General features: G+C 37.4%; 5 protein-coding genes across 5 annotated transcripts; all 5 read right to left on the bottom strand.

The window, feature by feature from the left end:
- Positions 1-1,334: 1,334 nt before the first annotated feature.
- LOC105169892 (serine carboxypeptidase 1-like) lies at positions 1,335-3,713 on the bottom strand. The gene is made up of 8 exons (XM_088883936.1): positions 3,350-3,713; positions 3,095-3,202; positions 2,732-3,003; positions 2,394-2,636; positions 2,170-2,288; positions 1,974-2,069; positions 1,728-1,833; positions 1,335-1,623 (listed from the first exon to the last, which is right to left on the bottom strand). The coding sequence occupies exons 1-8, from the start codon at positions 3,705-3,707 to the stop codon at positions 1,477-1,479; spliced, it is 1,449 nt and encodes a 482-aa protein (XP_088740062.1). The 5' UTR covers positions 3,708-3,713; the 3' UTR covers positions 1,335-1,476.
- A 909-nt stretch (positions 3,714-4,622) lies between these two features.
- Positions 4,623-7,155, bottom strand: LOC148787361 (serine carboxypeptidase 1-like). The gene is made up of 8 exons (XM_088884130.1): positions 6,742-7,155; positions 6,434-6,541; positions 6,069-6,340; positions 5,730-5,972; positions 5,517-5,635; positions 5,341-5,436; positions 5,118-5,223; positions 4,623-5,021 (listed from the first exon to the last, which is right to left on the bottom strand). The coding sequence occupies exons 1-8, from the start codon at positions 7,094-7,096 to the stop codon at positions 4,875-4,877; spliced, it is 1,446 nt and encodes a 481-aa protein (XP_088740256.1). The 5' UTR covers positions 7,097-7,155; the 3' UTR covers positions 4,623-4,874.
- A 786-nt stretch (positions 7,156-7,941) lies between these two features.
- Positions 7,942-10,622, bottom strand: LOC105169568 (serine carboxypeptidase 1). Its single transcript, XM_011089988.3, has 8 exons — positions 9,872-10,622; positions 9,665-9,772; positions 9,309-9,574; positions 8,958-9,200; positions 8,738-8,856; positions 8,547-8,642; positions 8,334-8,439; positions 7,942-8,241 (listed from the first exon to the last, which is right to left on the bottom strand). The coding sequence occupies exons 1-8, from the start codon at positions 10,236-10,238 to the stop codon at positions 8,095-8,097; spliced, it is 1,452 nt and encodes a 483-aa protein (XP_011088290.3). The 5' UTR covers positions 10,239-10,622; the 3' UTR covers positions 7,942-8,094.
- A 140-nt stretch (positions 10,623-10,762) lies between these two features.
- On the bottom strand, positions 10,763-14,923 carry RBP47B (RNA-binding protein 47B). The gene is made up of 6 exons (XM_011089987.3): positions 14,430-14,923; positions 12,451-12,928; positions 12,252-12,328; positions 12,045-12,175; positions 11,301-11,397; positions 10,763-11,102 (listed from the first exon to the last, which is right to left on the bottom strand). Exons 1-6 carry the CDS (start codon positions 14,778-14,780, stop codon positions 10,965-10,967), a joined length of 1,272 nt encoding a protein of 423 aa, XP_011088289.1. The 5' UTR covers positions 14,781-14,923; the 3' UTR covers positions 10,763-10,964.
- Positions 14,924-16,338: 1,415 nt separating this feature from the next.
- Positions 16,339-19,700, bottom strand: LOC105169565 (uncharacterized). Its single transcript, XM_011089985.3, has 6 exons — positions 19,321-19,700; positions 18,556-18,800; positions 18,202-18,460; positions 17,041-17,220; positions 16,808-16,963; positions 16,339-16,714 (listed from the first exon to the last, which is right to left on the bottom strand). The coding sequence occupies exons 1-6, from the start codon at positions 19,348-19,350 to the stop codon at positions 16,541-16,543; spliced, it is 1,044 nt and encodes a 347-aa protein (XP_011088287.1). The 5' UTR covers positions 19,351-19,700; the 3' UTR covers positions 16,339-16,540.
- Positions 19,701-20,926: the final 1,226 nt, after the last annotated feature.

The raw sequence follows: 20,926 nt of genomic DNA, 5'->3' as shown, positions 1-20,926 counted from the left end.
GAAGGGTCATTAAAAGTATAAAAAAGGCTTGTTCTTGTTGGACTTGCATCATTGGTTTTGGCTATGATCTTGTTGGACTTGCATCATTGGTTTTGGCTATGATCTTGTTGGACTTGCATCATTGGTATTGACTATGTTCTTGGCCACTAGCAGAGTTTCCTTTTACAGAATCAATGAACTCTATTTGGAGAGAGTGTAAAGACAGTAATATGATACAAACAGAAAACGGAACATTAAATCTTTTCAACTATCCGGCCAAGAGGAAGAGGTCGACAAGGAAGACAATAAACAGGTGAACAAGGATGAGCTCACAGAAGAGACGGCCATAGTCTGCTTCCCCTTCTCTCAACTGATAGTAGTTGGTTTTTTCAGTTGTTTCATTGCCAGAAATGGCACCATATTCCCGGAACTAACATATTCCAAATTTGTTGAAAGGGTTCATCCGTATTGACATATGGACTCGAATCCTCTAATCCTTGTTTTACATGCTTTAACAGCAGAATTATGTCTGTTTTCAAATGTTCAGTTTCTTAATTCCTTGAAGTTAACAAGCCGAATGAAATGGTTTAAGCCAGTGCAAACTGCTAATCAACGGGTTTCTTCTCTTTTTCTTTTGGGTGGAGGGGGGGTGGGGCGTTGGTGGTGGTGATGTAACATCTGAAAGTCACTAGATGTATGGATCATAATTTCACTTTCTGCATAGTGTTGCCTATCGGGATCTAGTTTCTGATCACACTATTGATTGCAGAAACAACTGTAACATCAAGGTGTGCTCATATCATAGGTGGTCGAAACTGAAACTTGGTTCAACTATGTACGTCTTAGTTTATCTGTCAATCTTTATTACAACTTAAGAACTCCGAATCAAGTGTTTTTTCAGCAGTTTCGCGTAGCTTGAAAATTACCCTGTTGTTTTACACATCCATCATACTTATTTCTCCCATTCTCATCAAACTTAATATGATGGCCACACAAGTGAACTAGCTTAAATATTTGGTCTGTAATTGCCATACCACAGGATTGACAAGATCCAGAGATCTCCTTCTTGATAAACATGACACTCAACCTTAGTCGATGGACGTGTTAGGAAGATCAACATATAGGTTATCCTGTAAAACTTTGCTGAAGTTGAAACTAAGAACATGGTAGTCATCTAGTTTACGCAGAAAGTCCCATTCTTTTAGACATTCTGTCCATCAGCAATTTCTACTTGCCTGACGACTAATGTAAAAATCAGAAAACACTTCATCTGTTAGCAATTATTTTGCTATTCAAAGAGTACAAATATGTGGATGAATTAACATAACCAATTGTGGGCATAAGATTCTCTTCACTATGTTTTGGTTCTTTTATTGTCCAGGTCAAGGAAAATGGCCTTGAAGTCTCATTCAAGTGAGAATAGCATTTCACTAGAGGGTTGTTAACTAGCAAACGAAGTCGAGCATTTCCTTCACATTTATCTTGCACCGCATCAATTTAGTTCTGGCCCGGAGGAAGCTTTCCCTCCAAGAAGGACATGAAGAAAGCAAGCGCACGTTCAGGCTGGTAGCTCGGAACAAAATGTCCTGCTCCTCTTATTGTCACAAATGTCACGTTCTGGTACTCAACCGCATACCCTCCAACCTTCAAAGTGATCAAGAAACGACCATAAAGATCATCTTTTTCAGACATAGGTACAACAAAGCATTGTAACATTTGTAAAACATTGTCTTTTGTTTTCAAGGTACCTCGCCCTCATAGTACCAGGGGTACCATGGCGTCTTAACTGGTGTGCCAAGTTTGCTCATCGAATATCTGGTTGTTGTCACTGGAACTCGTCCATCTGTATCTCCACTGTCAATATTGCATAGGTTGTCTTATCAGCGTCGTTTGATTTTTCAAACTCTAGAAACTCAGACTCAGAGAGGAGGTTTTTATAGTCCGTAGTTACACAAACTCCAAGGAGAACAACTCTCTTTATTATTATTAGTTACCTGTAGATCCAAACGCTAATGCCACTAGCCATGAGCTCCTTAATGACAGGCAGTACTGTGTCTGGCATGTCGTGCCAGAACAAAGAGATTATATCACTGCATTGAGATGGAGTAGTTTATTCTAAGCTACAGCACAGTATCATTTTATGACATAATTATTGGATCAAGAATTTTTCAGAGTGGTAGATTACAGTACTTGCAAACATCCCATGGTCCAGGAATGCCAGTGAGGTTTGCATGAAGGGCCTTCTGCACTTCTGGGGTGTTCAAGTAGGTGAAAACGTAGTTATCCGAGCATGGATCATATGAAGATAACTGTTTTCAATGAAGAAAGAAAGGTGTAAAAATTGGATATTTTTACTGAAAAGAAGAACAATATTGTTATGTGCTTAAGTATGGGTAATTCATAGAGAACTTTACCGAGGGAGCCGTGGAATTGGAACCACATAACGGTGCGTATATGTCGTAAAAGAATACCCTCCCCCTGTCGGCATCTGCCTTTACCATGGTTTCTCGGCATGTTTCTGTCACTGATGCCGTTGAAGAAAAGTTGCAGTTCTTGAGAATGGCATCGTGATGTTCGTCGGACATGAGAGCATGAGTCCAGAAATAGTCATACATGCCACTCATCTCATCCTCGTAATCGACGTATGCGTTCCCGATCTGAAAATCATGCCACAGTTGAATATATATACATCAACTTCTTTGGGACAAAAAATCTTTTATTGCAATGAGGTGACGTAAAGGTGGAAACTCACAGCAATCCCTTTCAAGTTAATGATAGTTTGGTTTGTTATTTTGTTGTTCTTGAGTATTAGTTGAGCAAGTTGAGGCACATAATGGCCGGCATAACTCTCTCCAGTTATGTAGAAATCTCTTGTTTTGTATTCTGGAAATCTCTCCAACCAGTTGATTAAAAAGGTATATGAATCTGCTGCAGTTTTGTTATCTCCTGTGCCATTGTCAGATGTAGTGTTTGAGTAGGAAAATCCAACACCAGCAGGGGACTCCAAGAAGAGGATATTTGCCGCTGCATCATTTCCCAGAACCATAGTGACTTTCTTAATAAGTTGCTCTTGCAAATATAGTAATTTACTCATTCATGCTGTTAGAAATCTCACCAGTATTCCAAGCATTTTTGTTGTGCCACAGAGTTTTTCCGTCTGGATTCACCCGAAACGGTCCAAGTTCTGTCATTGCTCCACTTCCTATTGAAGAGCATCCAGGCCCTGCAACTCGCAGTTTGTGAGCAAGTACAAATTACAGAAAAGATGGCAAGTTCGGTGTCCGAAAATCTGCCTCATTTTATAGAGTATGATCTTCATGATCAGACAATAAGTTTACATGAAAGCCGAAGGAAAACATTAAAGACTAACCTCCATTTAGCCACAGAACGAGTGGCTTGTTCAAAGGGTCTTCAGACTCGGTTAACCAATAGAACAATGCTCGCCCTGCATTAGGATCAACGGTCACATAGCCGGAAAACTGAGAGAAACTCACTTGTGGTTGCCCCGGCAAAACTGTGATCTTGTCAGCTTCCTTTAAACCATCCTGAGGTGCTATATAAACAGGTGAATATTCAGCCGAAGCATCCTCAGTATGAAAACTTGATGATCTTTTAGTCATTTGAACTTTGATGAGTTCTCCAAGAGGGTCACGCTGTTTCCCACCGTAACATTGTACAGATGCCAGTAGGCATAGAATGGAAAGGAATGCGAGAAGAACCCTTTTCATGTTTGTTATTGAATCTGCAAGAGGAGTCCTTTTTCATCGATGACATGATTTAAGTATAGGTATATATATTGTGACACCTTGATGAACAAGAAGGTCATTGGAAGTATCAAGTAGGCTGTTGGCCTTGCATCATTGGTATTGACTATGTTCTTGGCCACAGGCCAATAGTAGAGTTCCTTTTAAAGAGTCAATAAACTCTATAGAAAGATCGTAAAGACAGTAACATGATACAAACAGAAAACGGCACGTATTATCTTTTTTACAATCAGGCCAAGAGGAAGAGGATGACAAGGAGGATTTTTATAAACAGGTCAACAAGGATGAACAAACACAGTAGCCGGCCACAGTTAGTTCCCCTTTTCTCAGCCATTAGTTGTTGTTTTCTTCCATTGTTTCAATACCAAAATGGAAAGCTGTATTCGTAGAAACAAGACTAATTCAAGCATCTTGAAAGGATTGAGCCCATGTTGATTTACTGAGGTTGATAATAATTGCTGTATTCATAGTTTTTGTTGTAACACGCTTTAACATCAAATCATTTCTGGTTTAACTTGAAAATTTACCCTGTTGTTTGCAGCATTAATAGATTTATATTCTTATAATGTTTTCTTAATTGCCAGACAGGAAAACAGATGAAATCATGACATCTCATTGTCGATAGACATGAGAGACTACATCTTGTTGCCTGAACATGTTAAAGCAGATCAGCGTATATGAATTCCTTCAAAATCTGGCTGAAGTTGCAATTAAGAGCAAGTGGAATGCTGTCGTACAGCTACTCTAGTTGTTTCATTACCATATATTTGTCTATTTTATGCAAAAATGTCCCATTTTTAATATATTGTATTTGCAAGCAACTTCCGATGACTTGAGGGCTATGCACAAACCAAGCGAAAAAACAGAGAACATAGTATCTTGTAGCAATTCTCTTGATATTCAAAGAGTACATATATATCTGGAATCTGGATGAATTAACATAAGGATTGAGGGCACAAGATTCTCTTGACTAGATTAAGGTTCTCTTGCTATCTCAATGTTATTGTCCAGGTAGAAGCTACTGGCTTTTGGAAGACTCATTCAATATGACATCAACATTTGACTGTGGTTGTTAACTAACAAACGAAATAGTCAAGCATTTTCTTCAGATTTATCTTGGCCCCTGTCAATTTAGTTCTGGCCCAGAGGGAGCTTTCCCTCCAAGAAAGACGAGAAGAAAGTAAGTGCGCGTTCAGGCTGGTAGCTTGGTACGAAATGTCCAGCTCCTCTTATTGTCACAAATGTCACATTTTGATACTCAACCACATAACCTCCCACCTGTGACAAGTAGTCATGGAGAAAATCTTAATTTTATGTTTTTAAAGACAAAAACACACTAATTTTAAGGTCAAATGTGATCAGTCAATCTCGTACCTCGCCCTGGGAGTACCAGGGGTACCATGGAGTCTTAACCGGTGCCCCAAGTTTGGGCATAGAGTACCTAGTTGTTGTCACTGGAATTATACCATCTGTATCTCCACTGCAAAGTGCACTCAAGTTTACGAGTCACATTCATTGCAAAGGTAAAAGCGGTTTCTTTTGGTGGGATTCAGTTGTTTTAAGAATTTAACCAGTGGTCAAAACAAGAAGGGCTCACCTGTAGATCCAAACACTGATTCCACTAGCCATCAGCCTCTTAATGACTGGTAATACTGTGTCAGGTTGGTCCTGCCAATCTCCATTTATTTCATAGCTGTAAGAAAATTGTCATTAGTTTATAACTAGAAATCATCAAGAGTTGGCATGCAATGCTATTGAACAGATTCTTAGTACTTGCAATCCTCCCACGGTCCAGGAAGTCCAGTAACATTAGCATGGAGAGCCTTTTGCACTTCAGGTGTGTTCAAATAGGCTAACACGTAGTCGTCTGAGCATGGATCATAACTGGATATCTGCTTCAGAAGAAGAATACAATTACATTTCTACGTATTTCCGTAGAAAGGGAACAATATTTATATACTAGAAAGAACGACTGAGAATTAATACCGATGGAGAAGTTGCAGAGGAACCACATAAAGGTGCGTAAATGTCATAAATGAAGATGTTGCCTGCTTCATTATAGGCTCTATCCTGGTACTCGTTACAGATACCAGAAACGGTGGCATCCGAAGAAAAATTGCAATTTTCTGTTATTCCCTGGTGAGTTTCGTCAGATATAAGGGCACTCGTCCAGAAATGGTCATACGTGCCTGCCCATCTATCTGTGTAGTCGATGTATGCATTCCCAATCTGAATATCATGCTCATGTTCACTATGCAGTTCTTGTTTCCAAAAGGAAATATCATACATGCATGCAAGTTACACAGGCAGCATAGGCAAACTTACAGCAATTCCTTTCAGGTTAATGACGGTTTGATTTGTGATTTTGTTGTTTTGGAGGATTAAATCAGCAAGCTGAGGAACATAATGACCAGCATAACTTTCTCCGGTTATGAAGAAGTCTCGGGTTTTGTACTCTGGAAATCTCTCGAGCCAGTTAACTAAGAAGGTGTAAGAATCTGCTGCTGTTTGTTTGTCACCCGTAACATAATCTGATGTTCTGTTCGAGTATGAAAATCCTACACCGGCTGGGGACTCCAGGAAGATGATATTTGCCACTGCATACGTTTCCAGGACCAGAATTTTTATATGATCAGTTACTCTTAAGAGATACGTATATTCTTTTTAAATGAATGATTACAAGCACTCACCGTTGTTCCAAGCGTATTTGTTATACCATAGTGTTTTTGCATCCGGGTTCACCCGAAATGGCCCAAGTTCAGTCATTGCTCCAGCCCCTATTGAAGAGCATCCAGGTCCTGCAGTCCCAAGGATGGCAATACATGAGATTTTATGTTGCATGCCTGAAGTTTTACCATAATCATCTACGAGGTTTCCCAGTTATCGACGTCTAACTATACAATAATTCCATTCTACTAAGAAATATTTGACTGACTTAGACATAGGAGCAATTCATTTCCAGACCATGTAAAAGAAAGTTCATTATAGTATTACTTACCCCCATTTAGCCACAAAACAAGAGGCTTGCTAGAAGAGTCCTCGGCCTCGGTGAGATAATAAAAGAGTGCTCGTCCAGCCGTAGGATCAACAGTTACATAACCTGAATACTGAGTAAAGTTGACAGTAGGTTGTCCCGGCAACATCAGGATTCTGTCAGCTTCCTTCAGACCATCCTGAGGTGCTATGTAAACCGGTGAGTACTCAGTTAGGACATCCTCAGTATGATGATTGGCTGATGTTCTTGATTTCCGCTTCTTTATTACTCTGCTGAGAGGATCGTATCCTCTCCCACCATAACATTCCACGTAAACAGCGAGACATAAAAGAGAGAAAAGGAGAAATAAACCTTTCATGTTTGTACTAGAACAGGGCTAACTTTTCTGTTACTTCTGCGACTCTTTCTTTATATATATATATATATATATAGGTTTGGAACTATGACACAACTGTCACGGCCACCTCATTATGCTTGTTTTTGTTTGATTCACATCACATTGATAGTCACTAATGTCTATGAATTAGCATTTGGATATGTAACGTAATGACATGTGAGGAAAATCAAGAGAAGATTAAACTTCTTACATTGTTGTCATCATGCCAAAATCGCTATTAGCATGACAAGGATGGGCTAACAGACTAGCCGGCTCGACTCTTGTTTCTTTCCTCGGTAACCTAGTGACATTTTTTCAACTTTATTTTTATCAATTTGTTGATTATGTAAGCTTTTAGACCTTTGCTAAAAAGCTGTGTAATAATTGAGCCATCTCTAAAGAATAATTGAACTAAGTTGTCCTTAAGAAGCAAACCGCACTCAAAGTTCCAGGAAATGAAATCCTATCCTAATCTGCTCTTTTGTTTTCCAACACATTTTAGATTAACTAATTGTTTGAAAACTTAGTGTATGAGACATTATCTAAAGAGCTGACAGATATCTTTGATAGAAATTATTGTTTTCATACTTCATACAGAATGTCAAGTTCCCTGCCTCTGAAAATTAGGCCACTTTTTAAGCTTAATTTGCCATAATGCACTAACTCAGGTGGAGTAAACAAGCAGCTCTCGTCTTTTTCTGGAAAAGTTCCTATACATTGGAAGAATGATGATATCTACAGTTATAACTCGATTTATGAACCACAGTGTTTGACTTTTATATTATTTCGCTTCCATTGGTGGCTGGAAATGTTCTGTGTACCAAACAAACATCAAAATTATCTTTGTTATCACAAGGATAATATTCATTCAAACAGCGTAACATTTGATGCAGTCGATAACAGAAACACCATTTCAATTCTGTCTTCATCAAGACAACAAATAACGTGTACATTTGTCTAGCCTTTATCTCAATCCACTGTCAGTTTCTTCGGGGAGGAAGCTTTCCATCTAAGAAGGATGAAAATACAACTAAAGCACGCTGAGGCTGGTAACTTGGAACAAAATGTCCAGCTCCTCTAATGCTCACAAATGTCACATTTTGGTATTCAACTGCATAACCTCCAACCTTAGAAGTCATACAAAAAGCCATCAGAACCACTATATGTTTTCAGACTCAAACAAGATTGTAAGTTTAGTAACAGAATCAGCCTATCTTACCTCGCCTTGGTTGTACCAGGGGAACCATGGAGTCTTAACCGGTGTGCCAAGTTTCTCCAATGAATACCTAGTCGATGTCACTGGCACTCTTTTATCCGTGTCTCCACTGGAAAATGCAGTTAAAAACTTTCTCTTGTTTAGTTCATTAGTTGAGGAACTTAACCAAGAACCTGTAATGGGATTTTTGTTATTTCGTTATGACTTAATGTTTACCTATAGATCCAAACGCGAATTCCACCAGCCATCAACTCCTTGATGGTAGGCAATATTGTATCTGGCCTATCGTTCCAATTCAGAAATACAGTGTTGCTGTGCAAGGAATTGGAGAACTTTGTTATTAGAATAAGGTGTTAACACGTAACAACATGAACCAGAACTGAATGAAAACGAGAACATTTTGGTACTTGCAAGCATCCCAAGGGCCAGTAATCCCAGTAACATTTGCGTGAAGCGCCTTTTGTACGTCGGGTCTGTTTAAATAGGTAAAAACGTAATTACTGGAGCAAGGATCAAATCCAGACACCTGTTTTGAGTCAAAATGAAGGATTAGAAATAGGGAACTAAGGGAGCAGGATTATTGAAAATAAAAAAGAACAAGGAAAAATGAATGATTAATTTATATACCAAGGGAGAATTTGATGATGCATTGCATAAGGGAGCGTAAATATCATAATAGTAGACAGTGCCTAAAGCTGCATCAGCTTGGTCAAGAACTGAGTTGCAAACTGCTGAGACGGAAGCTGACGAAGAGAAGTTGCAGTTGGAGAGAATGGCCTTGTGATGTTCGTCAGATATGAGGGCATGCGTCCAGTAATAATCATACATGCCACTCAGCTCGTCCTCAAAATCTATTTCTGCATTCCCAATCTGAAAACCATTCCCGTTTTTGTGTTGGATTAGTGTTAGGTACTTTAGAGTTAAACATGAAAAGCATGCTTTTTATCAGGAAAAGAGCTGGGCCAGTGGGAACTTAACAGCTATTCCTTTAAGATTAATGACAGTATGATTTGTGATTTTGTTGTTTTTGAGGATGAACGAAGCGAGCTGAGGCACATAATGGCCGGCATAACTCTCTCCAGCTATGTAGAAATCTCTGGTTTTGTACTCAGGGAATCGTTCAAACCAGTTAAGTAAGAAGGTGTAAGAATCTGCAGCAGTTTGTTTGTCTCCATACTCTACTGAAGTGTTGGAGTAAGAAAATCCAACACCAGCTGGAGATTCCAAGAAGAGCACATTTGCCACTGCATGTCCTCAAAAGCAGAAACTCAACGACGAATTTATAACTTGCAACTGAGAATATATTTTCAGGGATGCAAGTGCAGAACACTTACAGTTGTTCCAAGCGTATTCGTTATGCCAAAGTGTTTTTCCATCTGGATTCACCCGAAAAGGTCCGAGTTCCATCATTGCTCCTCCTGCTAATGATGAGCAGCCTGGCCCTGCATTCACAAAAATAATTAAAGGGTTAATCACAAAAAAAACCTTCTCGATTTTGGAAATGCAGTGTCCTAAAACAGAATACAAGTAAATGTGCTTACCTCCATTGAGCCACAGCACTAAAGGCCTGGTAGATGAACTCTCAGACTCGGTGAAATAATAGAACAGTGCACGACCTGCTGCAGGATCCACTGTAACATAACCTGCATATTGGTCAAAATTCACGCTCGGTTGGCCCGGCAACGTCGAAATCTTGTCAACTTCCTTTAAGCCCTCTTGAGGAGCCAAATAAACTGGGGAATGCTCAGTTGAGGCACCCTCATCAGTAACAGAATTAACTGATCTTCTTGAAAGTCGAGCTCTGATAAGTTTTCTGAGTGGTTCAAATCCACTTCCACCATGATAGTAACCTTGAGTCAAGGCCAAAAGGCATGAAACACAAAGGAGTAGAACCAATACACCTTTCATCTTACTGCTCAGTAAGACGCTGCCTGGGGTTCTTTTATTGAACAAGTATTTTCTTATGCTTGTCTTGTACCATTTACAGAGTTGATCATACTTTTCTTTCTTGGCCTGATTCTATTAATAGATGCCAATAAAGACAACCATAAGACTCATCAAACCAAAAAGAAGAGGATGATCTGCCGGCCCTGTTTATCCCCAAAATTCTTATTTAGTTTATACATCGAGAACATAAATAATTTCAAGTTTAACATGTCCACCTACTACACCCAACGTTATATCAACATTTAAGTCTAACCAAACATGCAAATTAGTTACAGTGTGATTTCAACGCCTTAATTTTCTCCAATCAAAACTGTTTGAACCCTTCCTCGCAGTTGCCTCTTAGAGCCAAATAGAAGAGACCGACGAAGGTATCAGTAATTTGATAAATCGGGGACTCTAATTCTACAACTGATCTGCTATTAGCTTGTCTGGAAATGATTTATCAATGTCAATTTGACATTGTGAAGCCTCAAAAGAATGAATAATTAAGCAAGTAAAACACTAGTACCATTGTCTAAATGTCAAAATCCCAAACACAAGTTCAAAAAGAAAAAAGAAAAAAAGAAGGAAGAAGCCTGTCTGGCGAGATATTTAATCCAGCTACAAAATTCTTTCTCCCAGAGACTTCTGGGTTTGGATACAGTATCTCTGATAAATAAACTCAAGACACACAGCACAGTGGGTGGTTTAGCTGACCGGCTGCTGGTGGTTCCCGTGACCATTTGAAGATGCCCCATAGGCTGCAACTGCACCATATCCATATCCATTGTACCCTTGCCTCCCGTAGTAAGCCCCATTCCACTGGCTGTTAGGATCCACCCTCGACTGCCAACAAAAATGGGAAAATAAAGGGATTGGTAGGAAGAAAACAGAGTGGGATTTAATGGGATGTGGAACAATAAAGACCCCCCCCCCCCAAAAAAAAAAAAAAAGAAAAACAAAACAAAACAAAAAAAAAAACAAATCAAACTCTAAATAAAAGCAAGGTACCCCAATTACACAGCAGAAATTAAAGTGAAATACCTGCTTGTTTCCCATATTTCGACCCCAAGACAGACGAACTGTCTGCTTGCCAATAACTGTTCCATTTAATCTCTGAATGGCATCCTCTGCATTGCTTCTGTTCAATGGAAAATTGATAGGATCATGCCATAGTTATGTAACCACATCTAAAACTATGATAAGCAACTTCAATTATAGAAACACTTCCGCAGCACCCATGATCATGATTCTAGTCATATACCTACTGTATTCTCCATACAGAATGACAATAAATAACATTTATCACTTTTTACTAATATCAAGAACAGTCAGATGAAAATTTATCTACCAATTGGTTAGGCTTTTCTTATTAGGTTACAGAAAGGTATTGATTTCCAAATTTCCATCACATAAAGTTAATAGCAAAATAGTAAACCCCCTTCCCCCACAAGACAAAATGACACAAGAACTAAATTTCTGTCTCCCAACTGTTCCACAATGGGAAACTGCAAAATGTCTGCAGGCAGCTAATCCATTTTCTTCTTCTAGATCAATTTACCCCAATCAAATAATATTCCAGAAGGTGTCTAGATTCACCTACACATTTAATCAGGCAAAATGCCATATTCTTTTGTGAATGAATACAAAGAAGTTCAATCATAACTTGTTTTTCATTTTCTTTTACAAGAAGTTCAACTATAAATTGTTTTTCAATTTCTTTTCTGCCTTTGAAAACAGAATTTCTACATTAATATCAGAGATAACAGCCCACATAATAGACTTTACCGGTTTGCGAATTGTACAAAACCGCAACCCTTTCCGGCCGGTATTTTTACAGAGACAACGTCACCAAATGGACTAAAAGATTGTCTCAACTCTTCATCAGTGACATCAGAGTCAAGTCCTCCCACAAATATCTACAAGAAATAGGGTTATATGAGAGGTGAGTTTCTAACATAAGATAACTAGCTTACAAAGAGGATCAAGACTTACTGTTGTGTTAGATGAGTCATTCTCAGACTGACCTTGGGGCACAATACCATTTGGATATCCACCGGCCAATACGACAGCTAAACCAATTCAATGAAAATAAATTAGGAAAGTTTTAATGCTATAGCGATTCTTTTAGTTAATAATAGGAATGACAGTCGAGCACAGAGAACTTGAATTTAACACAAAATCACATGAGCACCTTGTGAAGAATACTGTTGCTGTGGTGAAGGTTTTTTGGGAGTTGCAACACCAATTCGCATCGGTCTGCTAGAGCAATATACACCATTCATTTCAGTCATAGCCCTAGACCTTTCATTTTCATCGCCAAACCTGACAAAGCCATAACCTTTTGAACGGCCACTATTTGCGTCAACCACCACTTTTGCACCTTTGACAGATGGAAACCTACTTGCAAAGGTATCATGCAACAGCGTATCAGTAACATCAGTTGCCAAATCTCCAACAAATATTGACAAATCAGAACCAGCTTCAGGGCGCCTATCACCACTGCTAAAGGCTGCCCAGTTCAAGCGAAATGGTTGCTCTGTATTTGGCATCACGGTGCCATTGTAGCTCTGCAGAACTTTCTCGGCTGCTAAATGAGAATTGAACTCAATGAACCCATATCTCTCAGATTGACCAGTCTGCTTATTGCGGATTATCTTGACTGAAACAACCTACTTGTTTGGATACCACAATCGATTAAATATTAAAAAAAGTACAAATAAAAAATAAATACAGAAACCGGTATTACCAACTTCTCATCCTACACATTATGTTGCATTCAGATTGTTGCTATGTAGATCAAACGTAAAGATGTAATCATGTAAAAGGGTAAAACTGATAAAGGTATAAAGAGGATATCAGACAATACCGTTGTAGGGGTACATCAGCATCTACAAATTGCCATAGTATGCTAACACAAGAACTTTGCACTAAGTAAATGTCCTAAGAGCTAAACTTAAAACAGGCAGAATAGTCTCCTCAATTTGCGCATGCCATCCTTGAAGGAAAAAAGCAGCATGTAACCACTGGACAACCACTTTTCAGAACTCAGCCCTCCTATGCCACAATTATAGAATTTGATTATTTGAGAATCACGGAGCAGAATCGACTCCTCCAGATTATCTTTTAATTAACTCAAACAGAAGATGAGAAAGACTCAAAGAGGAGGATAGAGTGGATGAGATCCAAATATGTTCGACCCATGAATTTTTCTTATAAAAAATGTAAATGTAAAAGATAACAAGAATACTATACCCACTTTATTAACTACACTTCCTATTATCAACCCAATGAATAAAAAGGTGGCAACTAATTTGAACATAATATACATCATAACACCATTTGCAAAAGAAAAAAGGTATAATAAATCAACCGAAGAGGAAAAATAGTAAACAAACATTAGCTCCAATTTAATCATACTATTGCTTTCTTACGTAATCACATGAAATATATGTGTATTTTTTTTCTTGGAGCCAAAATACCATTGCTCAATCTAGGCATGAGAATCCAAGAACCAGTGGCGACGACAGGATTCAACTAAGAAAGAGATTTGCTAACCTGAAACAACAATTAATTTTTATTTTTTTTTTGAAATTACACAAGTTATATTGTAAAATTATGCCAAAATGTTGAGAGCAAATGTCCAATTAACATTACCTAAAAAAGTTTTAACTTAACTAATTTAAACCTTATAAAACCAGTTAATTCTTACATGAATATTCTTATAAATATTTTAGCTTAACTAACTAGCTATTAAAACCGGTTCAGATGTAGAAAGGCAAGATGCCAATACATGAGATAATTGCTATTTGAATATCCTTTTGTTCTAAAGTTAGTACTGAACTTTTCCATCATTAGTACCATATGCATCTCGACATAATATCCGCATATCTTCTTCAATCATGGACATGTCAACTAGAATCTAAACTCTCCTATTTTTTCCTTACAGATAAATCACGGTGTTGACAGATCACCAAAAGTATTATACATAACCAAGATAATTCACTTCGAGAAGTAACTTTTTCGAATTCTACGGTTACAACATGCTAGAAACCGGAAGATACACAACATAGCAATTCAATAACTAATCGCTAATTCCAAAAACACGTTAAATCTCCCAACGCAGATACATCGGAATAAAAGATAAGTAAAAATAAAAAATAATTCTGCTACCTCTCCAGTTTGGGAAAAGCATGATTGTAGATAACCTTCATCCATCCACTGCTGGAGATCTCCAATCCAAATTGTCTTGTTATCTTCACCGGAACTCTGAATCTGATTATTCTGCTTGGGCGGCTGCGGCGGCGGTTGTTGCTGATACTGCTGCTGCTGAGGGAGGTGGTGAGGGTGGTAGTACGGGACGTAATGCTGATTGTACATCATATGCTGCTGCATCGCCATTGCAGGATACTGCATAGCCATCCACTGCTGCTGGTACTGCTGCATCGCCACCCACTGCTGGTGCTGCATCTGCTGCTGTTGCTGCTGCGGCTGCGGTTGCTGATTCGAATCTCCACCGTTCATTTTTCCTCTCCGAAATCAACCTCCCTGCTAATGTTTCCGCGAGAGTTAGGGGGTACCTGGTCGGAGAAACCAGGTTTGAGAGAGAGAGAAGTTTTTCGAAGTCGGCTGGCGAGAGAATAAAAAGAGTAACAAGTATGAGGGATCTAGGCTAGGGTGGATTCAACGTGTGCATTGTATTTGACGATATTGAATCGTAACCGTTGGAGGATGAGGATGGTGCGTAGTGGCCGTCGATGCAGGAATACAGCTACATGTGGGTCCAGTAGATACGCGGTGGTGAAATGGGTCCCACTCCATTTGAGATGGACGGCTGGATTTTGGTGGAGACAAAACAAACAAACAGCTACCGGTTTTTGAATTGACGGCTGAAGCAAGCGGAGCCCACCCCCCCTGCAAGCATTTGAATTTGATTAGGGTAAAACTCTACTCTCTAATCTCATTAAGGTTAAGGATCCTCTTCCTCCCACTCTAATTTTCTCTTTGTTTTTTTTTTTTTTTTGAAAGGCTCTATTTTTATCTCTCTTCTACATCATCATTATTATTATTATACAAATTTTATATACATATATATTTATTCAGGGGCGAAAAACATGACATTTATGAATATTTTCAGCATTACTAAATTTTGAGTATCTAACATCTCCTATTACAATAATCATATCCTGTTCAACAACACATACTATTACAATAATCAACAACACTTGTTATGTAGTAGATTAATTTTTGCTATACAGCAGACAATATTTGATGCACTTGACGGGATTCGAATCCATGACCTCTAAAATTATAAAATCCCAACTTCGTCAATTAAATTAAGCCTTATTAACGTAGAGATCAATTGTTAAGGTATGAAATAATTGATGTAAGTTGGTGAGGCACAAATAGAATCACATGAATAAGACAATAACAGTCTATTTACGCACAACTTAAATTTCAAACCAAACATGGAAAACATGTACATGAAGTTGTTTCACAAATCACAACTAGCCATCCATCATGCTCTTATCTTTTCCACCACACCAGACCAGTCCAACATACGCGTATGGGCTATGCCTGGGGCCTGGGCTACGTTGCATGGAATACTGTAGCACTGCCGAGGAGACCCTAGACCTGGACATGATCTTGGTCAAAACCAGCAGGAGATTTTCTCCTTTATGTTTGTGCCCACCATGACCATGTGCTTTGGTCAAATCTTTGAGCCTTACAAGTGTGTTGGAATTTTGGTCAACAAAAATGGGTGGTCAGAACGTAATTGAATTTGAGTTAGGTGCATCAAACTTCTAAATATTTTTTGATAGCAACTGTTTTGGTTGATAGAGTATGAAAGTCTTTATGGTCTTTCTTTTTTAAGTTTCTGTTACGTGTATCATTCGAGCTATACAAACATATTTCATCAACTAAGCTTTCAATATATATAGCTGGAATGCAAATTTACACCTCAATTAAAAAATTTTCACATGCCGAGTATATTACACTTTTTCATCAAAATAACTTTATATTCATTTGTTGCACTGCATTGATCTAGTAATTTCCAATAGAAGCATACAACTCAGACATATAATCTAAACCATTCATGTTAAAACATCGGTAGACTAGAACAGAACATTCCCAAGTTTCTGAAGCCGTCAGTCTAAATATCATTCCTTCAAAATTTCACAACAGGGAGATGATGCATTGCTCGGTTTCTCCCTGTTCAAAGAATTAATGAATAAATAAGCTAAGCTAGAGAAGCCAAGATATATACAGGGTGCACACATTAGTTACAATTTGTAATCTTCTCCTAAAAAAGACTCATAATGTGTTCCCTTGAGCGTCTTCTTGATCTCTCCCCAGTTTTCGACCTGTGAGGACAACGGTCCTTTGTGTATCTTCACCTGACGACTCTTCAGCTCCTGTCGTGGAACTCTAAGAAAATCTTGAACATCGACCAATTTCTGAAAGAAGATGAAAACAAAGGAAAGAACTTGGACATGAGGTTGGAGAATTGCAATTTAGATTTCTTGGTTCTGAGTTGTCGAATTGCTTACTGTTCGATTCTTTACTACATCCTCGTAGTAGAGAATGATATGCCGAGTGCTCTTGAAATATTCCAACGATTTGGTGACTAGTTCTTCCACTTGCTTCAGATTGGGTATGAGTAGACTTGTATTGATAGTCGGCTTGTAACTCGCAAGTATCTCAGCCTGCACCATTAAATAATTTCAAAAAACTACAGCACTGTGCATGGAGAGAAACACACACACACAGAGAGAGAGAGGACCTCATGGGCAGAGTGCACATGGGATTTGTGAGTCCCGTTTAGTAGTTTGGCGTTCTGGTCGTAAGAATTAGCTAGTATCGAAATCATGCGGCGGAACAGATTCCTTCTGAAAAGAAAAATTGCCGAAACACCTTTAGACTTGAAGTATTCCACTATTTCCTCATGATGTTGCATCAAGCCCTACAAAAAAAGAAATATAACAAATACTACACAAAGAAGAATTACCAGGATGAGAAGATCAATTGCCTACCAAGTTACTGCCCAGTTAGAAATGGCAACTTACACATTTTAAAGCCAAATTGAGCTGATTTTAAGGCCTAAGATGAAGTGGTAGAAACCAAGCACAGTCAAACTAACAGAAGGCAAACTGTAAATTGTTTATTTCTATCTGTAAAAGAGTACTATCAGCTATAAGTTCTGGGAAGACTATAACAAATAACAATGCTCTTCGAATACCACATTTCATATGTTATATAAGATGTAAAATTTTCTAAAGTATCCAATCACCATTTCGTGATTCTATAAAATACTCAAATCTTTTTTGTTCATTCATTACTCCGTTTCACTATACTGTCAACAAACATAAACTTGAAAGAAAATGATTCCATGACTTAAATTTCTGCCTGGTCATTAATGTAACGAGTTATCACTGGATTTGTTACTAAAACAGTTAGAAGACGGTAAGAATTGATTTTAGAAAACCATGTAATTTTCCCATCCATGCCCTGTTCCCACAGACATCATTTGTGCAAGCTCCAAGTCTGTTTCTAACTCTTAACCTAAAAGGCAAAATCATCCTAGGGGAGACCAAAGTATTACTAGACCGTAGTAAATAAATGCATTTACTGTGTGTGTGAATTTATTGTGTATAGACCACAACAAAAGTTGCATGCCCCTTGTAATTCCGTGTATCATCTAGGTTGGGAAGCCCTTATCATCTACTCAAGAGATTTCAATCTTAAGTCTCGAGTTACTGGAGATAAGAGGAACGAAACTTACCTCTAAAAGTCGATAGCGTACTTAACATGCTAAAACAAACAATAAGCGAATGACAAGCAAAAGATCTTGATTGCAATTATGTTTAGATCAAATCAGTCTGAACATAAATAGAACGAAACTACCATTACAAACTATCAAATGCATAAAATATATGGCGCTCACCTGGTTAAGCATCCATTTCAATCCAACGGCAGCCGTGCACTCATTTTTTGAGGCGCTGGTAAGGAAGTCTAGATTATAAAGTTTATCCAAAGTTTCTACAATTGTGGAAATGTTCTTTCTCCGGACCTTAACTGAGAATATCTCACCATTGGAGCTTATGTTCATATGACTGTTCAATAATGTCTCAAACCACCCACTTCCAGACCTCTGTGTTGACAAGATTGCAAAGTTCCGTACAGGATTACACGCACATTCATCCCTAATTAATTACCAAAGGCATAACAGTGGATTCAGTAGTGATTTGAGAGCTAATTATCTGAGGAACATATATTATAGCTGCAGACATTCTCTCACCTGCTAAAAGTCTTTGGTTTGGGGAAATGCACATAAGACTTTTCTGAAGGTTCAATGTCAACTGCTTCACAAGGTCTCTCTATGACTGGAACGCTGAATAAACGTCCAGTTGACTGTCCACCGAATTGCCCGACTTGCCTAAGACAGACAGAAGATATATAAATTGCACACAGCATCACGAAGACCAAAACCACCATCCTCAATGCCAGTGGATTCTTCTTTGGAATTTTTATAATCAAGCTATCCTGAAACTCACACAAATATCACAAGGTTAACACAAAGCACAACACCATTTCAGAAACTAACACACATATATGATTACATTACAATTCTCCAACTCCTATAAAACAATGCAGTTGCTTCATTAAGCTTGAACAGAAGCCAGGGGTAAATAGTAATAACAAAAGTGGGAATTAACTGGTAGAGCAAGAGGGCTTGCTAAACTAAAGCAAAGAAATACAACACCTAGAAGACAAAATCCATCACACTTAATGAAATTTGAATAAAATCTTGAAAAGCCCACTTAAGATCAGGGGAAAAGGAAACCTATATATATATATATATATATATGTGTGTGTGTGTGTGTGTGTGTGTCTCCTTTTATGGCAGCAGAAAAACAACATATACGGCTAACATACACTAACCTTTCATTATCCTGATAGCCCAGATCAAGAAAACATCCAATTAATTTTAAAAACATGAACTTTACCTAAAACAACAAAACTAGGGCAATATGACAAGGGGGGGTGAGAACAAAGGGCATACCTTGAGCCAGAAACAGAGATCTTCCGCCATATTTGTTTCTGTTTGTTCCCAAAAGGGGGAGCTGAGATTCAAGGCTCCTTTACCCTTCTCTTTTTTGCTTTATTCATTCTCGGCCCCCACTATTTTCTTCCAGTAAAATTTTCGCATGCAAAAATACGTATACAGATATGTGTGTATGAATAGAGAGTGAAGACGAATGTTTTGATCTTCTTTTTCTGGTGAAGAACAATATGATAAGCAGCTCCGGAAGACGGTTGTTATGCTCCTTTTTCCATGTTACTTTCCAAGATTTTCCGTCAGATTTTCACCTCCCCTTACTATCATCACTCTCTCTCCAGACTGTTTCTACTCTTTCTTGGATACTGATATGGAAGAAATCGAATCCAGGGACAACTCTCAAAACGACACCGTGCGTTCGCGTTGATTTTGTCAATCATTATGTTCATATTTTAATCATTGCAATTTCTTGTACAATTCAAATTAAAACAACAAAGAGACCACAAAGTGGATCCATACCAACAAAGTTTTCAAAAATTATTTGACAATTTCTTCTTTTCTTTAATATTTACAAACTCTTTACAGATAATTAATTTCACCAATTTTTTTTAAATATCTTATAAACTTTTTAATTTTAACATCTAATAGACAAAAATTCCCTTATAAATTTGATAGAAATTCACTTTTATTCTTCGTATAAACGACATTTTTCCTCTCAAAGCAAAATTATTTGTTTATATAATTTCAAATTCTAAGAATTTCATAACTTCTTAGGTGTATTATTACAGTGTAAATATCTTATTATATAAAATAATCTAACATTTTATAAATTTTGATATTTTATTTACTCAAATATTGCTTATTTTTAATATTTTAAAATAATTTATAAAATATTTTAAATAAACTTAGTCGAACAACCTCAAAGTCTGACGTGTACATCCGTACCCCTACAATTTTAGTTTAGTTATAAAAATTCTCCCGTTTATTTTAGACCTTCAAGTAAAATTACGTCACGTAGAAACTAATTTTTGAATTTTTGTCATCTAAATAATTTTTTTAAATAAATTTAAATATAAAAATATCAAATAATATAAATCATGTTACATTAACAGTGGGGCTTAAATCAAAGTACATAGATATTAGAACCCTTTTTTATCTAACTTTATAGATAAAATTAAAAAATAATAATATTATTCTTGATCTGAACTTTATAGATTAAATAAAAATAATAATAATAATATTCTTGATTTGAAAAAGATGTATTTCTTTTTTTATGAAAGAAGTATAGAGGGAAAAATATTCTCCATAGAGTAGATGAGGGTGCAGGCAGGCAGGCATTTGGTCCACACCGGCAGAGGCAGGTGATTATTGGAAAACGGCAAAAGATGGTCAGAGGTGGCCACATCATGATGCTTCTCCCACTCTCTTTCTCTCTATTCACTACCAATCACAGAAAAAATTTTAAAAAAAAAAATTTACTATATTTTAAAATATTATGATAAATAATAATTATTAATTATAATTAAATAAGTTTAAAATAAAAAATTATTTCATTTATAATAATAAAAATATTCTTCTTAATTTTTAATTATGGTAAAACACATGATTT

The sequence above is a fragment of the Sesamum indicum genome, linkage group LG8, assembly GCF_026168435.1.
Source record: "Sesamum indicum cultivar Baizhima isolate 11 linkage group LG8, ASM2616843v1, whole genome shotgun sequence".
Taxonomy (NCBI): domain Eukaryota; kingdom Viridiplantae; phylum Streptophyta; class Magnoliopsida; order Lamiales; family Pedaliaceae; genus Sesamum; species Sesamum indicum.
This window is presented reverse-complemented; position numbering and strand designations above follow the sequence as displayed.